We start from the raw sequence: 20371 nt of genomic DNA, 5'->3' as shown, positions 1-20371 counted from the left end.
ATTTGCAGGTGACTGTCAGTTGGGGTTAGATTCTGGGCTAGGGATGGGGATGTATCTACCAGGACCCCATTTGGTGTGTTGCAGGCCCCGTGCATGTTGCCTCAATGTTTGTGAGTTCATGTGCGTGCCTGATCTGTTCTGTCTAGAAGGTCATGCTTCCGTGGTGTCCTCTATCTTCTCTGGCTCTTAGACTCTTTTCACCTCCTCTTCTACAGGGTTCCCTGAGCCCTGAGCAGAGGGATTTGATGGAGACATCCCATTTAGGGTTGAGTGTTCCAAGATCTCTCACTCTCTGCATATTGTCTGGCTGTGAGTCTCTTCTGTATTTGTTTCTATCTGCTGCAGGAGGAAGCGTCTCTGATGCTGGCAGAGCAGGGTACTGATCTGTTTCTCTGGCTGGAGTTTAGGCATGTGATTTTCTTTTTTAATTTTAAATTGTTATTTATTTTTATTTTTTCTTTTTTAATTTATTTTCCATACCACCCACAGTTCCCCTCCTACTTCCTCCTGCTCCCTTCTCCCCCTACCCCTATCCACTCCTCAGAGGGGGTAAGGCCTTCCATGGGGAGTCAACTAAGCCTGGCATATCAAGTTGAGGCAGGACCAAGTCTTTCCCCCCAGGCATGTGATTTTCTTAATCTATTTCATGTTGTATTTTTTTGGGAGACATTTATATGTGTTTGATGCTTTTACTGTTCTAACTTATCTTTAGATTTAAAATCCCATATGTCTTATTTATTTGCACATTTTATGTAAAATTTCAAATAGACATTAAAGCTCACAACATATAATAAGCTATTGTGCAATTTTATGTTATGTGTACTGTATGGTAACTGTCAGGAAAAACTTTGAACACAGTTTATTTGAATTTATGAAATTATGATTTATGAAATTATGATTTATGAATTGGGCAGCACTTAAAACCAGAGAAGTTCAATGTGGAGATGTCACTTAGGGGTGGAACACTTGCCTAGCAGCTAGCGTTCTCAAGGCTCAGGTTTCCACGTCCAGTCTCCGCTCCCACCCGAAGAGGCTTAGAGAACTGCTTCTGCAGATAGGCAGAGTGGAGTCCTCATTAGAGATTAACTGGTGCCCGTGACTGGTCAGGTCTTCGCTTGTTTCTTTTCATGTTAGGCTTCTGCTTGTTTACAGCGAAACCCACTGTTAAAGTTACTTCAGTCTAATGTAATTCCACTGAAAAATTTAAAATAATATCTTCAGGTGTTTAAAAAAATTATCAGTGACTACTTTACCAGGGTTGTGATTGTTGAGTATCAGTTAGGGATAGGAATAAAGGTTTTGAATAATATGTTTACTTCTTGTTTAACTAGAATAAAATGCTTTTAGTTTAAAAATTTGATAATTAAAATCAGCTTAATTTATATGAAATTTCCTCACACAGTGGATTCCATCTAGGTTTGTTTTGTGAGTAGCCAAATTATGAAGTGTTTTGAGAAGTACTCAGTGTTATGGCACTAGTAAATACTGAATCATGCATTCTAAATATGTAACTTTGCTTTATATATACATTTTGTCAAGTTTATGCAGGCCCAGAAGATGCTAAACAAGTCTTTCTATCTTTAAGCAATTGGTAGTTAAATTAGGAGTCTTACTATTAGTATTTCCATCTGTTTGAATTTTTTTTTAAATATTTATTTATTATGTATGTGTGCCTGCAGGCCAGAAGAGGGCACCAGACCTCATTACAGATGGTTGTGAGCCACCATGTGGTTGCTGGGAATTGAACTCAGGACCTTTGGGAGAGCAGGCAATGCTCTTAACTGCTGAGCCATCTCTCCAGCCCCCATCTGTTTGAATTTTTAAAAAATAATTATTTACATAGGATTTTTTTGTAACATATTCTTATCAAAATAATTTCTAATGTATGCTGGTAGTGTAATATCCTTTTTCTGGAACTAAATTGTGTAAGTGGTCTATTTACTGAGTCATCTTGGATATGTTTCCAAGCGTGGAGTGTCAGTCGTGTCTACAAAACGGGAGTTGTAGTCCTTCCTCATATCTGCCCCACTTCTCCTTTTCTCACCCTGTAGGGAAAGCTAAAGAGTTAAAACGTCAGTTGGCTTCAGTCTTACCTCTGAATCCTTGACAGGAATATTCATTGCTGCTAATTCTGTTGAACTTTTGAGGGCTCTTTGGTTTTCTTCTGTCTGAAAGGTTGCTAGGCATGTGTCTATAGTTAGGGCTTCCGTTTGAAACAGTTGTGATTTGGCCTGAATTTTGGACTTAGATTTGCTTTAGATATTCATGGTAGTGTGATGTGTATTGTTCCTGAGAAGCTAGGAAATTGTGCTTCGGATGCCTTGCTTAGCTTGCCTGTCTTATTATCAGAGCTTTATTGATTACTGGTAGATAGTGAATTTTCACTGATAAAACATTTCTACCAAAATGTTCTTCCAAAACTGTTCAGTATTCTCATGCTGTGAGATACCTGCTCAGCCTGTCCTTTCCTTTGGCCTTGCAGTTCTCCTTCCAGTGACAAGGGGTGCAGGACTAGTCCTTCATTGAGGGCGTCACTTCAGTTCTCTGATGGCCACTGAAGTACTTTAAGTGTTACTCATTGACAGCAAAACACTATAACCACAAGTGCAGGTTCAGTGAATTTGCATCTGATAAAAGAACTACAGAAATTTTATGTCAAATGCCAAAATAAATTTCCCAATAAATACACACCCATACTGTCCATACTATCAGCCCCTGATTGCCAAATACAGGAGACCTTAGCAGAAACGCTTTGCCTTCATAAAGCTACAATAAAGGTAGCAATTTTAGGTGACTTTGCTTTGACACCTTTATTCCATAATGGGATTGAATGCCAAAAGCTTTATGTTTATAGGATTCTTCTGCATCTGTTGCAGTGTACTTTAAATTGTTTCATTTGTAGTCCTGGGGTGAGCCTAGGGCCTCACAAATGGTAGGGAAGTACTCCCTCCCTGGCTGGATTATACTTAGTCTTTTTTTTTTTTTAAAAAAAATCTTGACACCAGATCCTGTTTAGTTTCCCAAGCTGAATTCAAACCTGTAAATCCTATTGCCTAGCTGGGATTGCAGTCAGAAGTCAACACTACGCCTGGTGCCGTTGTATTTTTATAGTGCTGTTTACTCACTGGTCTGGAAGAACTTGCTTTGATTTTTTTCCTATTGTTATGAAAACCTAGTAGAATTTCAAAATTGCATGGGTTGAATGACACACTAACTGCAAAGTATTTTGAACAAATATCTTTTGAGTATATGATATATGCTATAGAGTGAGCTGTGCATTACAGACATTGCAGTGAACATGACTGAGCTCTTTTTTTGACTGAGTTTTTATAGTAGTATGGAGAGATAGGCAAAAATGAAATAATTAAGTATAAATGGAAAGTGCTTTTAAAATATTGTAGTGTTAGGGTTTTGCACATCATAGAGACCAACAGTGGTAACGTAAGTGAAAAGATCTCCACAGAGGAGACAGCCAGAACATCCATGTGACTGTAGACCTGTAAACGAAAACCAAACTAGATTAACTATAAACTAATTAGAATAATCGATCTGAAATCTTATCTTTCTCTAAACCCCAGGAATAATAATTTTTACCTTACACTGTTTTAGGACTACATAGTCAAAACAAAAACAGATGTTAGTGTTTCCGGGAGCATTAGTGCTCTCTGATGAAATCATGTATAAAGTCCATCTGTTGCCTGTAGAAGACTGTCACAAAATACTCAGGCTCTTAAGTCTGCTATAAACTTCAATGCTAGTTTGTAAATTACTCATTTGGGGGATATATACAAAAGAATTGATCTTAAATAAGTGGCATATTCTTTGCTCAACATGTACCATTAGCATTCAAGATAAATACGTTATGAAGTATGGTAGTCCATGGGGCTCCAGAGAACAAGAGTCCAAAGTCTTGCTGTTTTGGATGATTGAGATAGTTGCGGTAAGTAGGGTCTAGCAGTAACGCCTACAAAATAAGCTGTGATATGAGTTACTGAGTTCTCCTTTGTCTTGTTTATAGTTTGGAATGTTGTACCTCTCAGAGTGCCCTTCTTTTAAGACCAGGGTAGGTGAGATGAAAGAGATAGGTACTGATGATCACATTGTAGGAGACAAACCCTGACTACACACACACACACACACACACACACACACACACACACACTGCCATTGCTGTGCAGTCTTTGCTACTGTATGTTTTTAGACTTGAAATCTGACTGTAAAAAGTGAGTGTGTCTGTAGACATGCCTAATTACACGTATCCAGATGTAGGTCCTTCTGTGCAATCAGATCTACATTATCTGTTTGGTTTGAAGTCATTATAACAAATGATTGAGGTACATTACCTTATGATGAAGAAATTTTATTTGGTTTGTGATTTTGGAGATTTCAGACTCCTTGTCCCATTGCTTTGAGTCTGTGCTAGGGCAGTACCAGGAGTCTGTGGTGAGCACTCTACTCACCTTGGGTATTTACAGAGCAACAAAGAGGAGGAAACCAGCATTCTGTAGTCCTCCAGTAGTACAGGACCAGAGAGGGAGGAGTATCTACTTGACCCTACCTGTCAAATGTTCTTCTGCCTCCCAGTAGTGCCACTGGGCGTTCCACAGTGGAGAAGTATTTCACTTGAAAAACTATCTTATGTACTTCTCTTTGATTTAAAATGTTACTTCGGGCCTTAAGAAATGACTTAGCAGTTAAGAGGGGACTGGAGTTCATTTCTCAGCACCCACATTGGGTGGTTCACTGTAATTTCAACTCTAGGGGATCTGATGTCCACTTTGACATCAGTGGGCAACAGCATACACATGCACACACGCACACGCGAACACACACGTGTACATACGCACAACCAAACCAAAACTTTTAAATGTTATTTCTTTTCTTGTTCTATCAATAATTGAGCATTTTATAATTTTTAGTTCTTTTACATATCAGCGCAAAATGTATGTAGCTATGACATAATTATTACATGGTTATTTTTCTCTTTTTAATGTGTTGATCATTTGGTTTTTATGCAGAACTTACTGGTTTGGAGTGAATCGATAATATATATTTTTATTTTGTAGCATGGTGTTAGCTTGTATTTACAAGATAAAGAAGGACTGTCACCTTTGGATCTTCTAATGAAGGACAGGCCAACTCACGTTGTGTTTAAGAACACTGGTAAGAATAGCTCCACATAGTTCGGCAAGGTGCGGTTTTAGTAACTCCTAGTAGTGTTTATTCTGATTAAAATATTGAGGATTTATTTGTTTGAATATCTGGAAAGGACTTTTGGACTTTTACTTTCACATCTGTTGATTATTTTTATTATTTATTTATTTATTTATTTATTTATTTATTTATTTATTTTTCTTTTGTTCTTTGAGGCAGGGTTTCTCTGTAACTTTGGAGCCTGTCCTGGAACTAGCTCTTATAGACCAGGCTGGCCTTGAAGTCACAGAGATTCATCTGCCTCTGCCTCCCGAGTGCTGGGATTAAAGGTGTGTGCCACCACCACCTGGCTACCCACACATTTTAAGACTTAAAGTATTGGTTCTTGCCTTTCGCCTTGTTTGAGATGCACGGCATCTCCCACATTAGCTGTTCTCCAAGCTTCTGGAATTTTCTTGGTTTTGCTCATCAGCTTGTTGAAGTGCTGGGATTACAGATGCTTTCTCCATGTCTGGCTTCTACATGGATTCTGGGGATTTGAACTTAGGCCCTCCACTTTGTGGCAAGCACTTTTGGCAACTGAACCTCCTCCCAAGTCCTACTTGCACATATTAATGTCACTTTTTCCACTTTTTTTTTTTTTTTGCCCTTTTGGTTTTAGAAATGTGAATTTACAGTAAAAGAGAAGAGAAGAGAATTAATGGAAGTATTGCATAGTTTCTATCTAAGCCAAGTGAGAACACAACCATTGCCCTTCCCCCACTGCATTGTACGTGACAATCAAAATTTCATTCTAGAATATTTTTAGTCTTCCAGAATAAAACTGAAGACTTATCACAAACTTTCCTTTGATTAAGTTTTATATCAGTTTAAAGGATCCTTCTTTAATCATTGTGATTTTGTGTATTAAGAGTGAATTGTAAAAATGAATGTTAGTCTTGGGTGTGTTAATTTACACGTGTAATCCCAGCACTTGTGGTGGCAGGGTGAGGAGGTCAAGGCCATGCTCTGTTACATAATGAATTCAGAGGCCATCTTGCGCCCTGGAAGTCCTGTCTCAATTCCTCAATTGCCCTAAAAAAGAAAAAAAGTTATTGTTTGTATAGTAACATGTAGTAACAGTGATACTATGCTCACTTTTATAAACACACATATTTATTCTAAGGTTATACTTAGAATTTCTTGGGAATAAGGTAGACATTGCAGGTAATGGTTCACTCAGCTGGAGGTTGCATGTTACCTTATTAGCTCTCAGTGAGGGCCAAGTACTGTGATTATTCACATCAGGTTCAGCCTTTCACTCTACTTTGGATTTTCTAAGTTTTAGAATTTTCTAGAATCATACATTGTATTAATAGATTCATACTTATAAATATACAAGCCAATTTAGTTTCTATTGAGTCACATTTCAGGTAGACTGATGATTATTGTGTTCCTGTAGTTAGGCTAAATTGTCATTCACTTAAATTCTAACAGAATAAAATCCTAACTTTTATTTCAGATCCCACAGAAGTCTATACTTGGGGCGATAACACAAACTTTACTCTGGGTCACGGAAGCCAGAAAAGCAAGCATCACCCAGAGCTGGTGGACCTGTTCTCCAGGAGCGGAGTTTATGTCAAGCAGGTATTCTGAAAGATCATCCGTGTACTTTGAGAGATAAGATAAAGTATTTGTTAGCTTGGATTTTGCACATTTTTATTCTTTTGAAGGTCTAACAACATCTTAATGAAGAAATTCATTAGGAATTTGCCACTTACAGTTTTTACTGCATTAGCTTCAGTCATATGTGTAAGACGTATGTGTAAGGGGTGCTAAGCCATTTACTTCTCAAGTCATGTGTCGGAGGTCGGTGTTAATTCTGGTACATGATCCTGAATTCTTAAGTGTGAGTGAATGTGCCCTTTCCACTGATAACATGTGAAGCTCTTCTGCATGGTTGTCTGTCCTTCTGCTGCACTGTGTTTTACTTCTGCAGACTGTGCACCCTCCATTGCTCCTTCTGCTAACGTCTTGTGTGTTCACAGACTGTGCACCCTCAGTGTGCTCCTCCTGCAAACTTCCTGCAAACGTCCTGTATGTGCGCAGAGTGTGCACCCTCAGTGTGCTCCTCCCCACTGTTGTCCTGTGTGTGTTCAGACTGTCTTTCATGTCACTCTCCTCTTAGGCTTCTTTTTCATTTTGCTCTGGGCAGTCTTGTAAAGCATTTAATTTAACAAGCCTGAGCTCTTATTTTTGCCGCTCACACTGTACTCACTTTAATGCTAAGACTTTTACATTTTATACCTCAGATCCCATCATTTGAGTTCACCTTTGTCTTATGAGCTGTTTTATTTTTTCAGTTACTGTAAAGAAGTGCCTGAGACTTACTGAAAGGAGGAAAGATTTGTTTTGGATCAAGTTGTGGAGTCCATATTTTTTGACTGTCTTTGGGTCTGGTGAGATAGCACAGCCTGCCGGAGAGAATGGTGGAAGGCGCTGCTCTAAGAGCAGCCAGAAACACCGAAAGTAAAGGAGACTGCTATCCCATGGTCCCCTTTGAGGGATTCCCCTAATGATCTTTAGCCTCCTGCCAGCCACACTTGTTGAGTTTCTACCACCTTTCAGTAACACCAACCTGAGGACCAAACCGTTTACACAGAGTCTTTGGAGGACATTCCAGATTTAAACTAAGTGTAAAGCTAGCTTCCAAGCTTCTTCACAGCAGTTTCTTGGATAGTGATGATTGTGTCCTAATCTCTGCTCTTTTCCTTTCTGTTATTCGTGTCTATTCCTTGTTGGTACTATTTTGTTTTGAAGTAATTAGTTTAGCCGATTCACCTTTGGGTAAATCCAGAGTGCATGACTTAGAATGTCACGCCTTTTCTAGTCTGCAATTTTCACCATCCCCCACCCCCTGTGTGTGCTTGTATCTGTGTGTCTCTGTGCATGACTTGTGTTTCTGCCTGACCCAGAGTAGTAGCCTGGAGATCGTTGTAGTCTACTGACTTCTTGTAAGGTCACATGTCTTTATATACCTTTAGCTCATATTTGAAATGGAATACTCAGTTTATAAAATTGCTGTGCATGCCTGGCTTTCCTCTGACAGTTCTGGCTTTGATGATTTCTGGTAGAATTGTTAGTGTCTTTAACTAAAAACTATATGGACGCTGAATGATATGACACCATATTAGGCCTCGGGATAACACCACAAAGGCTACATTCTTTAAATTGAAAGCCATGCTCTGATGGGTCATAACTAGCAAGATTTGTTTTTTAATAAAAAAGTTAATTATAGAGAAGGTTCAATTTTGAAAGCTTAGGCATAGGAGCTTGTTTAGGAAGGGGAAGAGACTAGAGAATGTAGAGAATGTATGATGGTGTCATTAAAGCTGTCTCTAGACCTACGAACCTTCCCATAGTGAAAGGACTTAGTGTGACTGAGACTGATGAGCCTGCTGTCAGTCGGTAGTGAACATGGGGGATGAGCTGTCAGAGCAGGAGTGGAATATATGACGACCATGTAGTCCCTTGGGCAGTGCTACTCAGCATGTGTCAGTCTGAGCAGGTCCTCCAGGCGTTTTTACGATGGTACGGCATTCCTTTAATTGTTTGTCTAGTAGCATAAAATAGTCATCTGTTCACAGGTATTAATGATTGAACACATTTATGGTATTCGAAAGATGTTTTCCTTTTCTGAGTTTTTAGTGTTAGTGCTAGATTGTGTGGTCTTGAGTGGGGAACTTATGCCTGCAGTGACGGGATGATGGTGCTATTAAGGCACCTAGAGTGTAGAGTGTGACTGTGCTATCTGGTCCTATTATATATACATTATAAAAAATTAAATCTGTTCTACTTGATGGTATAAAGTTTAGACAATACATTAAAAAAACAAAAAAAATTTGCTAATGAAAGGAAGTAGAAGTTGAGGATCAAGGAGATTTTATTTACTGAACATGAATAAGGGAAGCGCTGTGGACAGGTGTGAGAGAAGAGGATTGTAAATTCAGTTCAGGAAGCGGAAGCTGGCTGACAATGTTTACTGAGCACAGTTAGATGCAGAGCTGGCCTTTACTCACTGAAAGGGGCTGGCTCTGTAGTGCAGCACCAGATGAATTGACGCTCAGCCATTACAGATCCTAGAGAGCTGAAGAGAAGAACCTTTCTAATTGTTCAAAAATTCCAAGCATTAAGTTCTGCTATCATGGGTTCTTTAGTAGTGGGATAAAAATGAATATGTAATTGAAACAAATATTTTTGTTTTGACTCAAATAATTTTTTTCTTTCAAAAATTCTAACTTTACAAACTTGGGATTGGTTTTTAGACTTTGTTTTATTGTATTTGTGGTACAAATAAATGAGTATTTTATTTTGCTCTTTTACTTTGGACAGGCACGTGTTTATAGAACTCTCAGTAGTCCATAGATTTCTGTAGCTCAGCTTATAATTTTCTTATTTTCCAAAGGACCATGCCTTTCTGGAGAATGATTCTAGGATTTCTTTCTTTCTCTCTCATCTTTGTGTATCTTAAGAAGGAAGGAGTTGTAGCGTAGTAAGGTGTAGAGAGTGACGTAATGCTGCAGTGAAAGCAGCAAAAACGTGGCCTCTGTGCTAGCTGCAAGCATGGGCGTGTTTAGAGCTGCTGTGAATTTGCTGTTTCTATCCCCCGCTGAAGCAGTCCGCCTGCTTCAGTTTGCTTACTTGCAGAATATGGGAGTGCCAACCGCGTGTCAGTAGCGGGTGAAGGGTTGAAAACAAATACAAAATTCTTTAAGGCTTATAATGCTATTAAAGCTATATTTGATAAAAACAATTCAAGAAAGGACACAATGCTTCTCGAATTGTGTATTATCAAATCTTTCTAAAAATACCCTTCGATGTTTCTACTATTTTTATTAATAACACAGATTCTGTTTGATATTCTTATTCTCCATTTTACACTCTGCTTGGTTCTTGCTGTTCGACACCTCATTAAACTAGAAAACAAAGGACAGTTATTTTTGCCATTGAAGACCAAAAGCTTACATTCCAGTGTTAATCTCCCACTTCATCGCTCTCTTTGTTCCCCTCCCCTGGGAGTGTTTATGGGTATAATTTAAAATGATTATAATTTAATTTTTATTTTAGAACATTTATAAAGAGAATAGTATAGTGAACACCCCAAACATATTGTCTAGCTATACAATTAACAAATATTCCACTTAAAGAATTGAAATAAAGATTTTTTTCAGAGAGTTTTTTTTTTAATTTTTAATTTTATTTTATATGCATTGGCATAAGGGTATCAGATTCTCAGGAAATGGAGTTACAGCCAGTAGTAAGCTGCCATGTGGGTGCTGCAAATTGAATCTGGGTTCTTTGTAAGAGCAGCCGGTACTCTTAGCTGCTGAGCCATCTCTCCAGCCCCTTTTCAGAGGGTATTTTTTTTTAAGAAACTTTTAATAACGTAGTTTTGTTTTCTCCTTAGGTGGTGCTTTGCAAATTTCATTCAGTCTTCCTATCCCAGAAAGGGCAGGTTTACACCTGTGGGCATGGTCGTGGTGGACGCTTAGGCCATGGAGATGAACAGACATGCTTGGTAACTGAGTCTTACATAGTAGACATCAGTAAAGCCATAAGTTGGAAATATTAGTTAATTTTTATACCCTAGCTGTAAAGCAAAATAATGTTCAAAATTAGTAATAGTTTTAAGAAATTTGCTTCTTAGTATATCGCATAAAAATTAGAAACTTAAAAGTGAAAGTATCCAAAAATATTTGACATATAACAAATACTGGGTCAGGAAATATATGTATTTATAATATATGTATATGTGTATATAAAGAGTTTAAAGGTTAGACTAATTATAAAATCCTTTCTTTTATAGGTTCTTATTTCCTTAAAATATGCATGATCTAAAAAAGTGAACAATATTATTCAAATGTTAGTATTTATGTTACTGAAACTTAAGGTAATTGAAAGAAACCTAGTTTATCATATGCCAGGAAAAGGCTGATTTTTTCTTTAAAATCATCTATTAAAGGAAAGAAAGCAACAACATTAGTAGCTTTCACTTCTTGAGGATTTGGTGTACTTGAAATTAGGGTTAGTACTTACGGTGAGCCTCACAGCAGTCTTGTCAGCTGTAAGCGCTCCTGTCTGCATTGTGTACACCACACTAACGTTAAGAAAGCAGTCATTTATTGATTGCTAGTTCTCAGATGAGGAAAATGAGGAAAAGTCAAAAATTTGGTTGAGGTCAAATAGATAGGAAATGGCTGGTGTGAGCTTTGAGTTCAGGATGAGTAACTGCAAAAAATTGAATAGTGTATGTTTGGTTATCTTGAAGGGAAGTTGTATTCTTTGCCTTTTTCCCTAAAATACTGAAGAGCAAAGGGCTCTATCTTAGTTAGGGTTTCCACTGCTGTGAAGAGACACCATGCAAGCCAACTCTTACAATGAAACACATTTAATTGAGGTAGCTGCTTATGGTTTCAGAGGGTTAGTCCATTATCATCATGGTGGAGAGCATGGCAGTGTGCAAGCAGACATGGTGCTGAAGAAGGAGCTGCTACATGTTGATATGCAGGCAGCAGGAAGTAGACTGTCTCACTGGGTCTAGCTTGAGCATATATGAGCCCTCTGACACACTTCCTCCAACAAAGCCACTCCTCCTAATAATGTCACTCCCTTTGGGGACCATTTTCTTTCAAACCACCACAGGTTCCTTTTGCTTTTACTCACGTTACTAACTTTGCATTTGGGATACAGTAGGGCTTAAAAGTTTGGCTAAACAGGTACTGCTATACCTGATATTATGAGAGTGATTCTTGAATTCACAGAAGGTAATCCCACAAGTTTTCCTCTGACCTCCGCACATGTGCCATGCTTGCACACACGTGCCTATGCATACACACACACACTCATACACACACAGAAAAAATTTAATAAACGGTTTTTAAAAAAATGTTTTAAAACTCACTTGAATTATTTCACTGAAGTACCCTACTGGTCTTATAGCTATTCTGCTTAATGTCATTACCTGCCCTTTGATGAGATGTAGACTTTGCCTTTGGAAGGGCCAGTCTTCTAGTCATAACATTTTTATATAAATAATCACTGTAGAGTACAGTATTAAAATAAAGTCAACTCTGTTTCCTAGGTTCCCCGGCTTGTGGAAGGACTGATTGGTCACACTTGTTCCCAAGTGGCAGCTGCCGAGGATCACACTGTTGTATTAACTGAAGATGGATGTGTCTATACATTTGGTCTCAACATTTTTCACCAACTAGGAATTATTCCTCCACCTTCCAGCTGTAATGTACCCAGACAGGTAAACTTCTCTTTTTAACGGATAAAAGATGTAACTTTTAATGGAGAAACTGTATTTTTTTAGTTAACTTCATCTTCAGTGCTATGATACATACTTTTCTGATGTGACCTATGCGGCTTGAGTCCTGGAATCCTGACTAGCAGTAGTGAGAATGAAGAAAGGACAGATAGACGTATGTATAGGAAAGCAGGGATCAAGTGGTGGTGTGCTTACCCACTACCACCAGCACCCTGCAACCGCAGCATATGTATTAGGTGCAGCACAGGGACAAGAATAGCTGGTCCTTGAAGAGGTCTCTGTATACAGTCTCAGGTTGTAAACATCCAGAGGTGGGAGCTGTATTTGCTGGCCTTTGCGTATACTGTCCAGTTGTTCAGAAACACATTCAAACTCCTGGGGGAAGCTTTGCCGTTGCTCTTGAACTTCCCCCAGGTGTGGCTTTGCTGCTTCCTTGCAGCTGAGGAATTAGAGCCTGTCACATGACTGCCCATGTCAGCAATGCACATTAACGCAGGACCTCGTGCACTCAGGGCTTCCTATACTACCTGTATTTTTCTTTTTCTGTAAGAAAATGACAGTACAAACTGGCATTCATTTGAAATTAAAAATAAAAGCACAGGGGAGGTTATGCACTTGGGAGAACACTTATTAAATTATCTTAGAGTTAACTTTAAAGATTAAAAAAGAAATTACTTGTGTGTGTGTGTGTGTGTGTGAGTCTGTGAACCTGAGGGCAGGTGCCTTTTGGGCGTCAGAAAAGTCCACTGGAGCTGGAGTTACAGGTGGCTGTGAACTGTCTAATGTGGTCCTAGGAACTGAACTCAGGTTCTCTGCGACAGCAGTGTGAGTTCTTAACCCCTGAGCATCTCAGCAGCCCCCAGATTGGACTTTAAAGTGTTTAGAAGCAGAGATGAATGTGGCTTGATTTATTTTTTTTCTTTTTGTTTTTCCCTTTTTTGATGCTAGGGATTGAAGCCAAGATTCTTTTTTTTTTTTTTTTTTTTTTTAATTAAATCACTGCTTGGCCTATTAGTTCTAACTTTTTATTGGCTAACTCTTCACCTTAGGTTAACCCATTTCTATTAATCTATATATCGCCACGTGGCAGTGGCTTACTGGGAAAGATTCAGCATGCCTGTGCCTGGCAGCTTTATGGCATCTCTCGCAGGCTCTGCCTGCTTCCTCCCAGAATTCAGTTCTGTCTCCTCACCTACCTAAATTCTGCCCTATCAACTAGGCCAAGGCAGTTTCTTTATTCATTAACCAATTAAAGCAACACAAACAGAAAGACCTCCCACACCAAACATTCAAACTATAGTTTCTGCCAAATGTCCAGCTTTCACACCACTGTAAAGTCAAAAACAAAGCAAAACCCACAAGTGGAGTCACTGTAGATATCACAATCAGTGATATACTTGACTTCCATCCTAGTGTTATGAGGATCAATAGAAACATTGACAGTGGTAGGTATCACAATTAATGACATTCTTTTTTTTTTCTCATTTTTTTTATTCTTTTTTAATTAAAATTTCCAACTGCTCCCCGTTTCCCATTTCCCTCCCCCTCCTCCCACATATTGCCCCCTCCCCCCGCTCCCCTCCCTCATCCCCACTCCTCTTCTCCTCCCCCCACTCCATTCCCCCTCCCTCTCGATACTGAAGAGCAGTCCAAATTCCCTGCCCTACAGGAAGACCAAGGTCCTCCCACTTCTATCTAGGTCCAGGAAGGTGAGCATCCAAACAGGCTAAGCTCCCACAAAGCCAGTTCATGTATTAGGATCGAAACCTAGTGCCATTGTCCTTGGTGAAGCTAAGATTCTTGCAAGCTAGATAAGATTTTTACTACTTAATTTACTCCCAGTCCCAGATTTTTTAGTTTGAAGCTTGATTTATCAATATACCGTACCTGCACAAATGAGACACTAAGAAAAAAGCCTTTCCTCTTTTGTCTCTACTCATGTTGCACCTGCTGACAAGAGGGTATGTGGGTCAAAGTTCGCTATTTTCCCATTCCAATCAGCACATGGCCACCATCAAAAGGTGCCTGTTCCCGAAATTTAGAAACCTTACATGGACTAGGAGGAGTACTTTAAATTACTGTTTTATTAGACTCATCACCCATGACAGGTATTTTTATTGTATCACACTTTATAGCTTATATGTCTTATATATTAAATTCCTTTTTGGTTTAATCCTCTGTATCTAAAATTATTAATAAATTGACAGTTTTAGTTAAGCACATCAATCTTCCTCTTTTCTCTTCTGGATCAGCAGTATTACTCCAGGATAGTTGGGTATAGTCTCTAGTTGGATACTTTCAGAAAGATCTGTATTTTCCAACTTACTGTTAATTTGTGGGTGTTTAGTTTTGTGTAGTTCTTTCGGAAGAACAAATAGATTGCGTTCCGTTTCATTGTTATAGTATGGCCATCTTGGAATCCTAAGTTGATAGGGAAGCTTCAGTTTCCCAGGGATCACATGGCAGTATTTGAAGACAGTTTCAGAAGGAGTGGGATAGTGGTGCTAATGATAGCTAGCTAGTGGGGAGAGTCCAGGTATGCATAAGGTGGTCCTTCATGGGAGGAAATCATGCCTGACAAAATGTCAAGCGCGCTGCTATTGTGAGAGCCTGCTTATAGCAGATTTAGAAATCACCATTTTTTAAAACATTGCTAAAATTGTAATGATTTTGGTTTTATACAATACTAGTTTGAAAGCTGGTGGCTGAAAGTGGCTGTATCAGTGTGTTCTGATGAGCTGGTCTCAGTGTTAGTTGGGAGGTGGCCAGCAGTTGAGAAGACAGTGGCTGTTTACTACCTGGTGTACTGTGTCTTAGACAAGATTGCACGAGACCTTAGATATCTAGTCTGCTGTAGTCTTACTTGTCATTCTGAACAGATACAGGCAAAATACCTGAAAGGAAAGACTGTCATTGGAGTAGCAGCAGGCAGGTTTCATACAGTGCTGTGGACTCGAGAAGCTGTTTACACGTTGGGACTGAATGGTGGACAACTGGGTAAGAAATCTTTCATGGCCATATCTGAAAACTGCAGTTTGATCTTTTGATACGTATTTTATGGTTTTACTTATTTGTATAAATTTTTAGGTCACTTACTGGATCCCAATGGAGAAAAGTGTGTCACTACCCCTCGTCAAGTCTCTGCCCTTCACCAAAAGGATATTGCCATGTCTTTGGTAGCTGCAAGTGATGGTGCCACCGTCTGTGTTACCACAAGGGGAGATATTTACTTACTTGCAGACTATCAGTGCAAGAAGGTGGCGACGAAGTATGTATATTTCTGGAAAAGAAGCCTGTCATTATAAGGTCTAAGACTCTCCAGCTGCTCTCCAGCTGCTCTCCAGCTGCTCTCCAGCTGCTCTCCAGCTGCTAGGTGCACACTGTGCCTCGTGAGATGACAGAAGGGAGGAATAACTAAGTGTAGTTTTCTTTGATTTCTTGTTTTTTGACAAGGATCAGTGGACATAGAAAAGTTTTGTTTGCAAATTATAAAATAATAGTTTTGAGTCATATTTAACTTATGTCCCACCAAGTTAGTTGTTGAAAGGAGGGGCCGCTTGTTTGTCCCAGCCACCTGGCTTGCTTCGCCCCGAAATAACCACACAGAAACTGTATTAATTTAAACACTGCCTGGCCCATTTGCTCTAAATTATTGCTTAACTCTTACATCTTGATTTAACCCATTTCTATTAAACTATGTATCACCACGTGGCTGTGGCTTACTGGCGAGATTCTAACTGTTGTCCGTCTGAGGCGGAGGATCCATGGCTTCTCTGACTCTGCCCTTCTTGCTCCCAGCATTCAGTTCTCTTTTCTCCGCCTACCTAAGTTCTACCCTATCAACTAGGCCAAGGCAGTTTCTTTTTTCATTAACCAATGAAAGCAACACACAAACAGAAGGCCCTCCTACACCAGTTTCCCTTTTAATGTATCTGGTGCACAGAACTAGACTAATCCTCATTCTTGGTTTATAATACAGTGTCATCTACAGATTTTAATATTTTATACACTGTTAATTAAAAAAAACAATTGTTTACCTTAAATACTCTGCCCAGACTTACTCTTCACATCTTACTGGTGTGCTGCATCTCCTTGTACAGTGTAGCCTGTTGTGTTTAGCATGCCATAGTAACATGCAGTAAACTAGCTGTTACTTGCGATATCAAAGAATATAGAATGAAATTTAGACATGGGTCCACATGCCAGCTGTAGCTCTCTACCTTTCACTCATACACATACTCAGTGTGTCACCTGTGAGTTGTTTAGAGTGATACAAAGAGCAGCGTTTAAAAATAATTGAAGTAATCTTGTGTTTCTGATACATGTCAGTCTGGAGTAGTTGATTAATCCATATCTGATTTGACAGTAGTGTGTGATCGTAGGTCTTTCCAAAGTATTCCCCTTTTGTAGAAAACCTTTTTTTTTCATACTGATATTTAAGAGCAATATTTGAGCAATGTTTTATTCTATTATATTTCATTAGAGTAGGGGCTAGCAAGTGTGGAAATAATTCTTTGCACAACTATAACTGTTTCCTGGAAAAGTATAACAGCTCTTGGAAACAGATTTAAATTTGAGCACGGTGAACATGCTATTGCTTATGCATGAAATGAAGATAAGATGGTGACTTCTTCAGGTTGTTTACGTGAAGCCAGCTCTGAGCTGAAGTCAGACATCAGGTTACTGAAGCCTGTCTTCCCTATCTGACATTGAAAATGTATCACATGTGTTCCATAGAACCAATTGAATAGGTAAGAGTTGGCTTGTGGAATGTTAAGTTGTAGTTTTAATTAACATTTATAAAACATTTTAAAGTTTCCGCTGAATACATTAAATTGTGTCCCAAATTTTCACTAAGAAATTGTTTCGATACAGATTAAATTACTACATGATAATTTTGAAAATACTAGTTTTTCAAAGCAAGTATCCTTCTGAGAGGTCAGCTAGCTGTAGAGTAGCACTGGGCAGGCTCTGCACTGTGCTCTGCACATCAGACAGACAGAAAAATACGTGTGGCCGTGGATGAGGGAAGTAGGGCTTTCACGGTGTAGGTAGCGGCTTTGAGAGGAGAGATGTACCGTAGGAAGAAAGAGATGCCTGGGAGGAACTGCAGTGAGCAGAGGCAGAATCTTTCTACTTTCCTTATCAGTTATTGTTTGAATAGTTATTTCTATAAAATTAAGCATGTGTGCTTCAGAAAATGCTAATTTACGATTTTTTTTTTCACTCAGACAACTAAACTTGAAAAAGGTTCTTGTATCTGGAGGTTATATGGAATACAAGGTTGATCCTGAACATTTAATAGAAAATGGGGATCAGAAAATATGCGTCCTTGCTCTGGATGGAGCTGGAAGGGTGAGTGTGTATTTATGTTAAAGCCAGTCCTGTGATTTGTGGAGATGTGATAGTGTGAACTGCCTGGCTTTGGTGGAGACTGCCGATGCCCCTTCCCTTCTTTGACACAGGACTGTCTCTAACCAGTGGTCACAGGACTGTTGCTAAACGCATTCTAAAGCTTCATTTACTGCTATTAAAATAAAAGTAAGTAGTTTGAATTATTTAGTGTGTAAACTGTCTGTCTATAAACAGAATTGAAAGGTGTAGATAGAAATAATACTATTTAATTATTTTATAATAGTAAACAGGCAATATATTATACATTTGGACCATAATTAAAAAATGTTGTTCCTGATTAAAACTTTATGTAAATGTACATATAGATTATGATGCCCTTTATATTAAATATATAAATAATATGCTTCTAGGTCTTATTTCTTAGCTGTAGTTTTCTTTCCTAGTAGAAATGTATCAATACATATCTCATAATGGAATCACTAGTTTTAAATGTTTTTAATTTTTTAATTATTTATGTGCGCCCATGCTGTGGTGCACTTCTATGGAGGCCTAAGGAAAAGTTGGGGGAACTCTTTCTTTCTTTATACCACGTAAGCCCCAGGTATAGAACTCAGGTCATCAGGCGTGGCAGCAAGCACTTTTAACTGGTAACCCATTTCACCAGCCCTACCTAAAATATATTTTTTAATTATATATTTGAAGACATACTTAATACAGGCTCATAATTATAAATTGTACGTATTTTAAGCTTTAAATAGTATTATAAAGTTTAAATATTTAAATTTCACATACTTAACTTTTATGTATTAGTAATACTGATAAAATTATACACAGGGTAAGAAACCAGTTTTCTTGTCATAAAATAATAACATGATAAGATATTTTGTGAGGTCTAAATTGTGTAAATAGTGATATGAAGCTTCACTTTTAAAAGTTGAACAATCAGGTCTGGACGTGTTTGTCAGTACTGCAGAGTGCCCCTCCCCTCATGAAACACTACAGACAGGCACAGTGGTGCTTTCCTGCTATCCTAGTGCGCTGGAGGCTGAGCCCATGCTGGCTGCATAGGAAGATGGAGTGCAGCATGGGCTGCTTAGAAAACCCTTTTCAACTGCGCCCCTCAAAGATAAACAGACACCACAAGATGCAATTGCAAAGCTCCACCTGCTGGTGTGTTTATAATACAAGCTGTAGCCATTATTTTCAAAAATTGGTTATGAAGAGTCAGTCTTTTGGAAATCATGAGTTTTAACTTGATACTCTTTAATCCCAGTGTATAGAACAATGAGGCCAGGATTCATGAATTCTCAGGCTAGCCTGGACTGTATAGTAGGCTCCTTTCTTAAAACAAGTCAACAGCTCTTCCCTTCTCTGCCAGCAGTTTCCAGCTTAGAACATGGCCTGTGAGCAGATAAAGGCACTGTGTCTGGAGATGAAGTTTTGCAGGACAGCGCAGCACCCTCTCTTAGATCCTTCTGTACCTTAACGCTACTCTCTGTGCTATTCCCAGGGCTGCTAGGAGTCCCTAAACTGGGAGACTTCTTTACCTAAGGCCTTGTTTTAGTTTACAGTTAAGTATATCTTTTTATCCTTGAAAGTGAGTTGGATTGATTTTGGTAATTACCTGACATTAGTGTTGGATCTAGCATCTTAGTGTGCTATAATATTCCAGCAGTACTGTTTGCCCCAAGCAAGTCATGTGGAAAACAGCTTCTCCTTTGGGGAAGTGCCATGGACACATTTAGTACTTCATATTGCTTAATCTACTTTCTTGAAAGGTGTAGTTCTCCAACATCATCTTGATTTTTGTAGTATTTCTCTTTTTTTTTTTTAAATTTATTTTATGTGCATTGGTGTTTTGCTTGCAAGTATCTCTCTTTTCTGTGGAAGAATAATTCTTGAAAAATATGTGTGAAAACTTTTATTTTTGACTGCACTGCACTGTTTTTCAATTCAAATTTTGCTTGTTCTGATGCCGTATTGCTTTATATTGTGCTGTGGTTTGCTTTCATTTTAGGTGTTTTGCTGGAGATCACTTAGCAGTTCTCTGAAGCAGTGCCGATGGGCCTATCCACGCCAGGTGTCAGTCTCTGATATTGCTTTAAATAGAAATGAAATTCTGCTTGTCACACAGGACGGGGAAGGATTTAAAGGGAAGTGGATTGAAGATAAAAGAAAGAATTCTGAAAAGAAAGGTCAGTTTATATGACTGCTTATATACTCTAGTCAGTCTATAATGTGATGGAACCACTAGGCTTACGCCGCAATGTTTGTGGTATTTGCCTTTGTGGTTTGGTGTGTCTGTCTCCCATAGATATCAGATCACTCGTGACCCAGGGCATGGCTACCCCTCTCTGTTGTTAGTATTTGATGTATTCTCTGGCACATCGTGGTCCTTCATTATGTTGTCTTGAACCAATGAATTAGTTGTTTCATGCTTACAGTATATCTTACAGGCATTTATGATTACTCTGAGAGTTACATACTCCTCAAAATTATAGAACGTAAAAGGAATTTTACACAATATTGATTTGTTGTGTTTTATTTCTTTAT

At 38.7% G+C, this 20371-nt stretch overlaps 1 protein-coding gene across 2 annotated transcripts in view; it reads left to right on the top strand.

The window, feature by feature from the left end:
* The window catches only part of Ibtk (inhibitor of Bruton tyrosine kinase), a 74692-nt gene that overhangs the window by 6129 nt on the left and 48192 nt on the right, over positions 1-20371 (top strand). For both annotated transcript variants that reach the window (XM_057767099.1, XM_057767098.1), the window contains exons 3-10: positions 5067-5163; positions 6656-6780; positions 10601-10711; positions 12275-12445; positions 15343-15460; positions 15551-15731; positions 17695-17818; positions 19836-20013. In XM_057767099.1, the coding sequence (XP_057623082.1) occupies positions 5067-5163; positions 6656-6780; positions 10601-10711; positions 12275-12445; positions 15343-15460; positions 15551-15731; positions 17695-17818; positions 19836-20013 (1105 nt within the window). The remainder of the gene's footprint in view (positions 1-5066; positions 5164-6655; positions 6781-10600; positions 10712-12274; positions 12446-15342; positions 15461-15550; positions 15732-17694; positions 17819-19835; positions 20014-20371) is intronic.

Source organism: Chionomys nivalis, chromosome 4 (assembly GCF_950005125.1).
Source record: "Chionomys nivalis chromosome 4, mChiNiv1.1, whole genome shotgun sequence".
Lineage (NCBI taxonomy): Eukaryota > Metazoa > Chordata > Mammalia > Rodentia > Cricetidae > Chionomys > Chionomys nivalis.
This window is presented reverse-complemented; position numbering and strand designations above follow the sequence as displayed.